The 12,354-nt window shown below is 47.0% G+C and overlaps 1 protein-coding gene across 3 annotated transcripts in view; it reads left to right on the forward strand.

Annotated features, from left to right (window-relative positions):
- U2SURP (U2 snRNP associated SURP domain containing) overlaps positions 1–12,354 on the forward strand; it is a 221,630-nt gene that overhangs the window by 43,728 nt on the left and 165,548 nt on the right. For all 3 annotated transcript variants that reach the window (XM_033957623.1, XM_033957621.1, XM_033957622.1), the window contains exon 4: positions 7,224–7,247. In XM_033957623.1, coding sequence (XP_033813514.1) covers positions 7,224–7,247 — 24 coding nt within the window. The remainder of the gene's footprint in view (positions 1–7,223; positions 7,248–12,354) is intronic.

Genomic DNA, 12,354 nt, shown 5'->3' on the forward strand with positions numbered 1-12,354 from the left:
CGCCTTTACCAAAATGCGATGTTGGCCAACCGTTCAGGTAATTACGCATTCCACTTCTCTTTTTACCTGAAGCATCTCATTCAACAGGTGACCTCTTTTCAAAAGTATATTCCGGACCGTAAACTTCCTGCTTTTCAGCAATGTACCTCTAGTCTTTTGCAACTCAGAAAGTTTATGGTCCGTTCAATTTATGATACTTTTGAACTGACATCACGGGCTACTGCTATGTCTGTGGCAATGAGAAGGTTGGCATGGCTACGTGTCTCAGACCTGGATGTAAACCACCAGGACTGGCTTGCCAATGCGCCCTGCCTAGGGGATGAGCTGTTTGGGGAGTCCATGGATACCACCACGCAAAAGCTCTCCGCCCATGAAACTAGGTGGGACACCTTGTTGAAAAACAAGAAGAAAACCTCCTCCTCCTCGTCCATTCAGGCAACAATCTTCATATCAAAGGAGGTTTTTGGCTCGACCGGCTCAGCCTCATCCCCCTCAACCTCGCAGACAGCGTCAACAGCAGCAACAGGCCCGTCAGCAACAACAGCCTACTGTAAAGCCTGCTCCTCAACCTAAGCCGACACAGCCCTTTTGACTCTCTTCTCCAGGGCATTGCCAGTCTTCCTCCCTCCTGTCCTCTACCTCAGCCCATAGGAGGTCGACTCCATGTTTTTCTTTCTCGCTTGGAAGCAATCACCTCCGACCAGTGGGTACTTGCTATCATTGCCCACGGCTACTCCCTAAACTTTCAGACTCCTCCACCATTAAGTCTGCCAAAAGAGTCTGCTTCCAACAAGGCTCAGTCCCTCCTCCTCGCTCAGGAGGTTCAATCCCTCCTTTTTCTCAATGCCATCGAACCAGTTCCTCAAGACCAGCAAGGCCTGGGATTTTATTCCCGGTACTTTCTCGTACCCAAAAAGACCGGAGATCTCAGACCAATATTAGATCTCAGGGATCTCAACAAATGTCTGGTCAAGGAGACGTTCAAGATGTTATCTCTTGCCACCCTATACCCTCTTCTCTCTCAGGAAGACTGGCTATGTTCCCTCGATCTCAAGGAGGCGTATACTCACATCCCAATTCATCTGACGTCCAGACAATATCTTCGCTTCCTTGTCAACCAACATCATTACCAATACAAGGTGTTACCCTTCGGCCTAGCCTCCTCTCCCAGGGTATTCACCAAATATCTGATTGTGGTCGCAGCTTATCTCCGCTCCCACAACTTTCAAGTCTTCCCTTATCTGGACGACTGGCTCATCAAGGCTCATTCTCCTCTGGCTGTTCAGATTGCCACCAATCAGACCATTCACTTCCTTCCTGTTGGGGTTCGAAATCAATCTACCTAAGTCGCACCTCATTCCAACTCAGCGACTTCAATTCATTGGAGCCATTCTGGATACTGTTCGGATGAGGGCGTTTCTTCCTCCAAACCGCCTTCACACCATCCTTTATCTCTGTCAGCAGGTGTTCCAGCAAACTTCCATCTCTGCAAATCACATGATGGTGCTCTTGGGACACATGGCCTCCACAGTACATGTCACACCCTTCGCACGTCTCCACCTGCGTACTCCTCAATGGACTTTAGCAGCCCAGTGGTCCCAAGCGACGGATCCTTGTTCACAACTCATATCTGTGACCTCGTCTCTTCGACAGTCGCTTCTTTGGTGGTTGACATCCTCAAATCTATCCAGAGGTCTGCTGATTCCATCTACCTCCTCATCAACTGGTTAATCACCACGGATTCTTCCCCCTATGCATGGGGAGCTCACTTGAACGAGTTCCAAACTCAGGGGTTTTGGTCTACCCAGGAAAAGAAACACCACATCAATTTCCTGGAACTCAGAGTGATGTTTTACGCCCTCAAAGCTTTTCAACATCTTCTTTTTCCTCAGGTACTACTCATTTGCACAGACAACCAAGTTGCAATGTACTACATCAACAAACATGGGAGGGACGGGATCCCGTCCCTTGTGTCAGGAAGCTCAAAGGATTTGGACCTGGGCGACTGCTCGTCACCTATTCCTGAAGGCAGTCTACATCCAAAGGGAACAGAATTGCTTAGCAGACAATCTCAGCAGAATTCTTCAACCTCACGAATGGACTCTCGACCCCTCGACTCTCCAATCCATTTTCTCTCAATGGGGCACACCTCAAGTGGATCTTTTTGCAGCTCCCCACAACCATCAACTGCCCCTGTTTTGCTCCAGACTTTACTCTCCTCACCGTCTGGAACCCGATGCATTTCTCCTGGATTGGACCAATCTCTTCCTTTATGCATTCCCTCCTCTTCCGCTCATGCTGCGCACATTATTCAAGCTCAAGAGGGAACAAGCCACCATGATTCTCATCGCTCCACGGTGGCCCAGACAGCATTGGTTCTCCCTTCTGCTTCAACTCAGTTCCAGGGAACCCATACCTCTTCCACTGTTTCCTTCACTACTTACACAGCATCAGCAAACTCTACTTCATCCCAGCTTACAGTCTCTGCACCTGACAGCTTGGTAATCTCTCGGGCTGACTTTGGCTCACGCTCTCCTTTCTCAAGCCTGTCCGTTCTATTATTGATGCCTCCAGGAAACCGTCTACTCTTCAATGTTACCAACAAAAGTGGTCTCGGTTTTCTTCCTGGTGCATGTTACATCACCATAATCCCATGTCTACAGCAGTTGGACTGGTGTTGGACTATCTTTTGTCCTTATCGGACTCTGGTCTTAAGTCCTCTTCGATAAGAGTTCACCTTAGTGCTATTGCAGCTTTTCATGAGCCGATTCATGGAAAACCCCTCTCAGCTCATCCCTTGGTTTCGAGGTTCATGAAGGGCCTTTTCAATGTGAAGCCACCTCTTAAGGCCCCTCCTGTTGTATGGGATCTTAATGTGGTTCTTTCTGTGTTAATGAAGCCTCCTTTCGAGCCTTTGGCCACAACGCATTTTAAATTTCTAACTTGGAAAGTGGTCTTTCTTATAGCTCTCACTTCTGCCAGGAGGGTCAGTGAGCTCCATGCACTGGTAGCTGATCCGCCTTTCACTGTTTTCCACCATGATAAGGTCGTCCTCCGTACACACCCAAAATTCCTTCCTAAGGTTGTGTCTGAGTTTCATCTTAACCAATCCATCGTTCTACCTGTTTTTTTCCCAAAGCCTCATTCTAATCCAGGTGAACAGGCTTTGCATACCTTGGATTGTAAACGTGCTCTGGCTTACTATCTTGATCGCACCAAACCTCACAGATCATCTCCTCAACTGTTTTTGTCCTTCGATCCTAACAAGTTGGGTCATCCGGTATCTAAACGCACCCTGTCCAATTGGCTTGCTGCTTGCGTTTCTTTCTGTTATGCTCAGTCGGGCCTGACACTGGAAGGTTCTGTCACGGGCCACAAGATTAGAGCTATGGCAGCGTCTGTAGCTTTTCTCCGTTCCACTCCTATTGAGGAAATCTGCAAGGCTGCTACTTGGTCCTCAGTTCATACTTTTACATCTCACTATTGTCTGGATGCATTCTCCAGACGGGATGGACACTTCGGCCAATCTGTTTTGCAAAATTTGTTTTCCTAATGGCCAACCTTCCCTCCATCCCTCTTTTTGTTAGCTTGGAGGTCACCCATCAGTCAAGAATATGCTGCCTGCTTGTCCTGGGATAAAGCACAGTTACTTACCGTAACAGGTGTTATCCAGGGACAGCAGGCAGATATTCTTGCGTCCCTCCCACCTCCCCGGTTGGCTTCTTAGCTGGCTTATCCTAACTGGGGACCGCGCGCCTCTTTCGGGCGGGAAGGCACTCGCGCACGCGCGGTGCGGCCTAGCTAGAACTTTCTAAAGTTCTTAGAGTGCAATCACTCTAAAATTGTCCGTACCGGGGCTCCGTCGGTACCGTCACCCATCAGTCAAGAATATCTGCCTGCTATCCCTGGATAACACCTGTTACGGTAAGTAACTGTGCTTTTTCAGCTTTCCCCCCCTTTTCCTTTGTTACTGCACCCTGTAGCTAGAATCTTTCCACCCTCCCTCCATTCCGGCCCAGCCCAGTATGAAATATTTCCTTTTGTTTCCCTCCCCTCTCTCTTTCTCTCTCTCTTCTCCTCCCTCACCCACGTGTCCTGCATCTGGCCCTCTCCCTTCTACCTGCACCTGGCAACACCCCCCTGCTCCGCAGCTCTCTTCAGCAACTCGTCAGCAGCGGTGATCAAGACAAGCTGCCGACATCGAGGCCTTCCCTCTACGAGTCTCGCGCCTTTGTGGAAAAAGAAGTTGAAACAAGCGGGACTGACTTAGAGCCATAGCGCATGAGAGAGACTCTCCCACGGGGATGAAAAAACAGCCTACCTAAATTCTGGCGATGCAGGCATGCAGCTTACAAGTCCGGCGTCGCGGCGGGAAATAGCCAATGCTGAGCAGTGAGCTCAGCACATACACAGATGAAAGCCTTGCTTGCTGAATTGGTCCGGCGGCACGGCGGGGTGGGGCCGCCGGACCAATCAGCAAGCAAAGGCTTTCATCTGTGTACGTGCTGAGCTCACTGCTCAGCATGGCTATTTCCCGCTGCGACGCCGGACTTGTAAGCTGCATGCCTGCATCGCCATTTTGGGATTCAAGCGCAAGTTGGATGCATACCTTCTTGCAAATCACATTGAGGGATACGGGTAATCAAGGTCTCCGTCAGGGAGCACCTGGCTTGGCCTCCGCGTGTGCTGGTCGCCGGACTGGATGAACCTAAGGTCTGATCTGTGAGGGCATTTTTTATGTTCTTATGAAGGCAATATTCTTGGTAGCCATCATCTTGTTGAGAAGATTCTTGGAGATTTAGACACTATCATTCAGAGAGCCGTTTCTTTTCTAGAACTGGGTGTCTTACTTTGCACAGTCCCTTCATTTTTACAGAAGGTGATGTCTGTCTTCCAGATCAATCAGGAGGTCAGGTTACCCACATTCATTCTTCGCGTTCTTAGAAGAGAGACGGTGCTGGAATTGTTAGATGTGCAGAGAGCTTATCAGTTATCCTAAAATGATGAATTAATTTTGTTTATCAGGCCATCATTTTGTCCTCACCAATGCTGCTAGGCTGGGTAAGCCAGCATCTAATGTGACCATTTCCAGATGGATTCGTAAGGCGATCTCATCGGTGTACATTGGCTGTGGGAAACAGCTGCTGATTTCCTTGAGCGTATGCTCCACTAGAGGGGTGGCTTCTTCCTGGATGGAGTCTTGGGCAGTCCTTATTGTTGGGCAGCTACATGATTGACTCTCCATAAGTTTACAAAGTGGATGTGGTAGCACATGAGGATACAGCCGTTGGGTCCTCAGTTTTAAGGGCAGGCTCATCTGTCCTACCCTACACTCAGGGGTCTGCTTAGGTACATCACCTATAGTCAGGACTTCTAGATGTGATGAGATATTTAAATACCTATATGGCATAAATGCACAGGAGGCAAATCTTTTCATTTGAAAGGAAGCTTTGGAATGAGAGGGCATAGGATGAAGTTAAGAGGCGATAGACTTAGGAGTTTGTTTTATTTTATTATTTCTAGTCTGCCTTTATCCAAAATGGATTACACAGTATACAGTACATCCTATATAATAAAACCCTAGAGCGCGCATACGCTCTTGAAAAATCGTGATCCCTGGCGCCTTGTTTTCTGATCCGTGGCCGCGTTCCATTTTAGAACGCGGCCAGGGATCACTCTGGCCACTCCCCTCCTCACTCACCAATCAGAAGCAAGCTCCTCACCAACCGGAAGCAAGCACCTCACCTCCCGCCCTCGCTCACCGCTGCTGCTGCCGCTGATCTTTTCTTCGGGGCAGCCTGCGATCGTGGCCGGCTTTGGCGGGTCTCGCGGGTCGCTTTCCGGCCTCGGTGGCACGTTCCCTCTGACGCACGGGATCGTGTCGGGAGGGGGCGTGCTTCTGGGTTGGGGAGCGGCCTGTGAGGTTCGCTGGGGCCGGTCACCACGATCGCGGCCTGGAACAGGCCAGAAGACGCCGGGATGCAGGGAGGGTAAGCAGGGGAATCAATACAGGGGGCCAGAGGGAGAGGGAAAGGGGGCTGCTTTGGGGGGAGGGGTGTGCTGAGGGGAGACAGAAGGGACCATGGAGAGACAGGGAGAGGGAAAGGGGGCTGCTTTGGGGGAGGGGTGTGCTGGGGACAGACAGAAGGGGCCATGGAGAGATAGGGAAAGGGGGCTGCTTTGGGGGAGGAGGTGTGCTGGGGACAGACAGTTTTGCACTGGGGGGAAGACAGAAAGGGCCATGGAGAGACAGTTAGGGAGAGGGAAAGGGGGCTGCTTTTGGGGGTAGGGGTGTGCTTAGGGCAAACAGCTTTGCTCTGGGGGGGAAGACAGAAGAGGGCCATGGAGAGACAGGGAGAGGGAAAGGGGGCTGCTTTAGGGGGAGGGGTGTGCTGGAGGCAGACAGCTTTGCTAGGGGGGGGGGGGGGGAGACAGAAGGACACAGACAGCAGCCAAGGAGAGAGAGATAAAGAAACACAGACAGACACACATATATTTTAGCACCCATTAATGTAACGGGCTTAACGACTAGTGCACAATAAAAACAAAAGTACATAACACCAATAATTAACAAAGACTGCTTTTCTTTAAGACCCAGACATCTTACCATATGCTACACTTCATATTACAGAGCAAATACCTTCCTAACAACTGCGGAAGTTATCACATATCACTGAATGCCATATTTCATTATACAAAACAAATCTAAGGAAATACTTTCTTACAGCAAGGGTGGTAGATGTGTGTGGAATAGTCTCCCAGTAGAGGTGGTGGAGACAAATACAGTCTTGAATTCAAGAAGGCAAAGGACAGGCACATGGGATCTCTTAGGTAGAGATAGAGATAGTGGATACTGTGGATGGGCAGACTGGATGGGCCACTTGACTTTTATCTGCCATCATGTTTCTATTGCACCAGAATGAAAGAATAGGTTCTTCCTCAATCTTCTTTCTTGTAGATGTGTCTAGATAATTTTCTTTCTTATAGATGTGTCATTAAAATTTACCTGCTTACTGCCTCAGACAGAGTGTATGTCCACAGCTGGAGATCTTTTCCTGCTAGTCTGCTATGAAGAGTAAAATATTGAGCGTAAAAACAAAAAAATGAGTCTTTTGGAGCTCTATAAGTGTTAGAGCTGGTTGCACTTTGACATGTAGGTTGTTCGATCCACCTGTGTTTGTTATGGATTGATTAACTTTGTTCCATTTTTTTTTTCTTAACAGAGCAGAACAGAAACGTATTATCAGGTAGGTTCCCTGTACCTCTCCTCTCTATTTCTTTCTTTTTTTTTTACCAATTCTTTATTCATTTTTCATCTTATATCAAGTAAACAAAAATTATTTCAATTAAACTTATACACATCACTTGAATTTCTTTCTATTATCTTAAATACATAAATTTATTTCCTCCACCAACCACCCTTCCCACAGATGTTGTAATCAAAATTTCATATAAATATTATATTCATAATTATTAAATCTTTAATACAACTATAAACCACCCCCTTCCCCAAATTATAAATATACTTTCAGTGTAAAAAAGGCATCTAATCATTACAATAATTTATCAATGGCCCCCAAATATTTTTAAAATTATTATAATTCTCTTTTTGTATGGCAATTGCTCTTTCCATTTTGTATATATGACACAACGAATTCCACCAGAAAGTGTAGTTAAGTCTAGAATAATTTTTCCAATTCATGGTAATATGTTGAATGGCGACTCCTGTCATTATCAATAAAAGTTTGTTGTTACTTGATGAAATTTGACTTTTTATTCTCATTAACGTCCTAAATAGAATTGTGTCATATGATAGAGCTACATGGTTTTCTAATAAACAATTAATTTGAGACCAAGTTGATTTCCAAAAGATCATAATACAGGGACGAGTATTAAGTGATCCAAAGTCCCTGTTTCCAGATTACAGTGCTCCTCTCTATTTCTTATGTTGGAGTGATTATCGATTGTTTTGGTACAAACTGAAGGGAGCACTACAGCCACTGGAGAAAAAGGTGGAGTTGAAGAATGTAAATTTCATTCTTCTGCAACAGAACTCATAACTTATACTCGTACCATATACCGTATTTTCACGCATATAAAGCGCGCGTTATACATGATTTTACAAACCGTGCATAACCATGCGCGTTATACGCATGAGCGTGTTGTACAATTTTTTTTACATAGTTCCCCCCCGACGTCCGATTCATCACCCCGAAGTATCGCTCGTACCCCCCCCGAAGGACCGCTGCGCACCCCCACAGCCTCCCCCCCCCCCTCCCGCATGGAGAAGCTGCCTACGTTGTTTCCGGATGCCAGTGAGCCCAACTGCTTTCTCTGCCGGCAGTCCTGCCCCTTCTCTGAGCCCTGCGCTACTTCCTCTTCCGGCGTTCCTGCCCTTTCTCCAAGATTCTCGGCGAGAGGGAGAATTAGAAGGGCTTGAGCATTGTGCAGGATGCATGCTCAAAGCTGGCAGAGACTGGGAAGAAGATCTTCAAGCGGCATCCGGCACTTGTGGGCTACGTGCCTGTGCCAAAGGGGGGGTGAGTTAAAGTTGGTCGGGCGGGGGGTTCCTGTTCTCGTGGGGGGGGGGGGGGGTGCCGATTTGAGCGGGAGGGGGCCCTTTGCGAGCGGGGGGGGAGCGATGCCGGTTATCGGGGGTGCTCGCAAATCGAGTCAACACTCGGTTTGCGAGACACGTTTTGCGAGAATGTTTTGCTCGTCTTGCAAAACACTCGCAAACTGGGTTACTTGCAAACCGAGTATGGTCAATTTCTTATTTTTTATTACAGTGTTGCAAGTTTTTTATTTTGAAGCTGAAGTCTGTAAATTTTTATTGACTTCCAACTTTACAGCTCTGGAAATAGTGTATGGCTCATGTTTTTATAATTTCTAGCTACTGTTTTCTAATTTGCTGTTCATTGCTAAGTTATATGAAGAGTATATTTCTTGTGATATCAAGTGGAGGTGTTTGTAATCCAGCTTGTTTTGAAATACAAACCTATCCGAATATAAACTGAGGTAACCCTTTTCCTCTCAAAAAAGTGAAAAAAGGTTGACTTGAATATAAACCGAATTCACGTCAGTCTTGCGAGGTTACTGTAGGAGTGAGCGGCCTAGTGGTTAGAACTGCTGCCCCAGGTACCACAGTTTGATTGTGAGCCTGCAGGGACAGATAGGGAAAATACTTAAGAGTACCTGATTACTATTCAATGTATTGTAACTGCTTTGGACAAATCTCTTCATGAAAAGGCAGTAAATAAACATAGCAATCACTGTGGGAAATCACATCAGCCATTTTGAGTAGTGAGACTTCACGGGGCAGTAGCATAGGAGGATTGCCCTTGCTCACCACTGATCCAGCAGAGCTTAAGGTAGGCCTGCAATAGTTCTGAGAGGGTGAAGACTCTAATATAAACCAAGACCTCAATTTTTTTTTTTTTTTATTTTTGGACCATTTTTTTCACTCCAAAATCTAGGTTTATATTTGAGTATATACTGTACAGTATTGTTTTAGTTTAGTTATAATTTATATATGTTGATACAGGATAGCAGGAATGATGAAGATAAATTATTTTCCTTTCTGTCTCTGTTAAGCTAATCTAGAGAAGCAAGTTTGAGTTCCCTTGCCAGGAGATGGAGGTATAGGGACTGGTGCACCCTGGAATTCTTAAATATTTCTCTATGTCCAGCAGATGTAGGTCTAGGCTGGTGCAGGCCTGGCTCCCCAGGACATACCTCTGTTGCCTATATTTCTTGCAGTTGAGTCCTAGGTCCATTGCTGTTCCTGAGATTTGGACCATGGTTCTTTTTTCCAGTTAAACTTGGAGGCAAATCCCCTCTTTAGCACCAAGCTGAAGCCCATGGGCTTTAACTTTAAAGATGCTTTTGGTCCTTTTGGTTTTGTGCCAGTGTGTGTGGAGAGGGGGAGTACCACATCCCCTTGGGTTCTTCTGCAGTGTTTATTAAAAAAAAATATATATATATTGAATTTGGCCTTTGCTTCACATGAGTTAAAAGCTGGCTAGAGCATAGGAAACAGAGAGTGGGGGTAAATGGACAATACTCGATCTGTAAGAGCGTCTCCAGTGGGGTGCCACAGGGCTTGGTGCTTGGACCCGTGCTCTTCAACATCTTTATAAACGATCTGGACATTGGTACGACAAGTGAAGTGATTTAAATTTGTGGACGATACGAAGTTATTCAACGTAGTGAAGACACAGGGGGATTGGGAAGATCTGTAATGTGACATAATCAGGCTTGAGAAATGGGCATCGACATGGCAGATGAGGTTCAATGTGGATAAGTGTAAAATGATGCATGGCGGTAACAAAAATCTCATGCACGAATACAGGATGTCTGGGGTGGTACTTGGAGATACCTCCCAGGAAAGAGACTTGGGAGTTCTGTTCGACAAGTTGATGAAACGGTCCACGCAATGTGTAACGGCTGCGAAAAGGGCGAACAGAATGCTAGGAATGATAGAGAAGGGGATCATGAACAGATCGGAAAAGGTTGTCATGGCGCTGTACCATGGTGTGCCCTCACCTGGAATACTGCGTCCAGCACTTGTCGCCGTACATGAAGAAGGACACGGTATTACTTGAAAGGGTCCAGAGAAGAGCAATTAAAATGGTTAAGGGGCTGGAGGAGTTGCTTTACAGCGAGAGATTAGAGAAACTGGGCCTCTTCTCCCTCGAAAAGAGGAGATTGAGAGGGGACATGATCGAAACATTCAAGATACTGAAGGGAATAGACATAGTAGATAAAGACAGGTTGTTCACCCTCTCCAAGGAAGGGAGAACAAGAGGGCACTCTCTAAAGTTGAAAGGGGATATATTCCGTACGAACGTAAGGAAGTTCTTCTTCACCCAGAGAGTGGTAGAAAACTGGAATGCTCTTCCGGAGTCTGTCGGAGGGGAAAACACCCTCCAGGGATGCAAGACAAAGTTAGACAAGTTCCTACTCAACTGGAAAGTATGCAGGTGAGGCTGGCTCATTTAGAGCACTGGTCTTTGACCTAGGGGCCGCCACGTGAGTTGACTGCTGGGCACGATGGACCACTGGTCTGACCCAGCAGCGGCAATTCTTATGTTCTCTTATTGTCAGGGGAATAAATCTAATCTCATCTCATGGGCAGCAAAAAGAGAAAAACACTGACACAGAGCCCTTGTGGTGACAAGCAGCCAGCTAGCTCAAGTGGAATCCCGATAAGTAGTGGCTGAATTCCTGTGGAGCAGAAACTGCAGTCCCAGAAGCAGAATCTGTGTACCCAAGGTACTCTTTGGGCCTGGAACTATCTGCAACTTTTTGGCTCCATGGCAGTGATGCTGGAAGTGGTTCCCGGGGTGTACGTACATATTCATCTGCTTCAGTCAGCATTGATTTTTTTCTGGGCTCCTTAGTCGTAAGAGTTTAAGGTGAATATCTCCCTTCTGGGGGCTCTGCTGAGTAGTTTGCCCTGGTGGCATAGTCTCTTTCATCTGCTTAAAGGGGTCCCCTCAGATACTCCTGAGTGGATTGTAGTGACAGTGGATACAAATTTCCAAGGTCATATCATGCAGGGGCTGTGGTCCTGGCTGTAGTTGGGCCTAGTAGTTAGAGTTACAGCCTCAACACCCCAAGGTGGTGGGTTCAATCATCACACTGCTCCTTTGCAACCTTGGGCAAGTCACTCAGTCGTCCATTATGTAGGTAGATTATGAGCTCACTGGGACAGATAGGGAAAATACTTGAGTACTGGCAGTCCCCGGGTTAAGAACGGGTTCTGTTTTTTACAACCGTTAGTTAAATTTGTATGTAACTCGGATCCTAGTATTCTTACCACCTTCTCCACCTCCTTGAGGCCCCTCTTACATTCCTTTCCATCCATCCCACTGTTCCCTCTCCACCACCACATCCAACACTACTCCCTCTCATCTCTCTTCCCCATGCACCTCTACCTCACTCCTCTCCCACCACAATATTAAATAATTCTCTCCCTCCCTCCCTATGCCCAACAATTCTCCTCTTTCTTCATCTCCCCATGTGCACCATTTCTCTCTCTGACACCCAATTCTCCTTTTCAATTCCCTCCCCACCTCAGTATCACTTTCCCTCACTCCCTCCATTCTTCCATCCTATGGCTCATGTTTCCCTCACTCCCTCCATTCTGTGTCCCAAGTTCATGCCCCCTACCTCCTTCCTTCCGTCCTTTGTCAGAAGTTTGTGCTTCCTCCCAAGTCTCAAAGTGCTCCTCTCCCTCTCTGGTGTGTACCAATTTGTCCCTCTCTCTCCCTCCTTCCATTCTGTGTCCCAAGTACGTGCCTCTCTCCGGCAGGAGGGAGGGAGGGAGGGAGGAAGGGCATGTTGGGACTC

This window comes from Geotrypetes seraphini, chromosome 9 (assembly GCF_902459505.1).
Source record: "Geotrypetes seraphini chromosome 9, aGeoSer1.1, whole genome shotgun sequence".
Classification (NCBI taxonomy): Eukaryota; Metazoa; Chordata; class Amphibia; order Gymnophiona; family Dermophiidae; genus Geotrypetes; species Geotrypetes seraphini.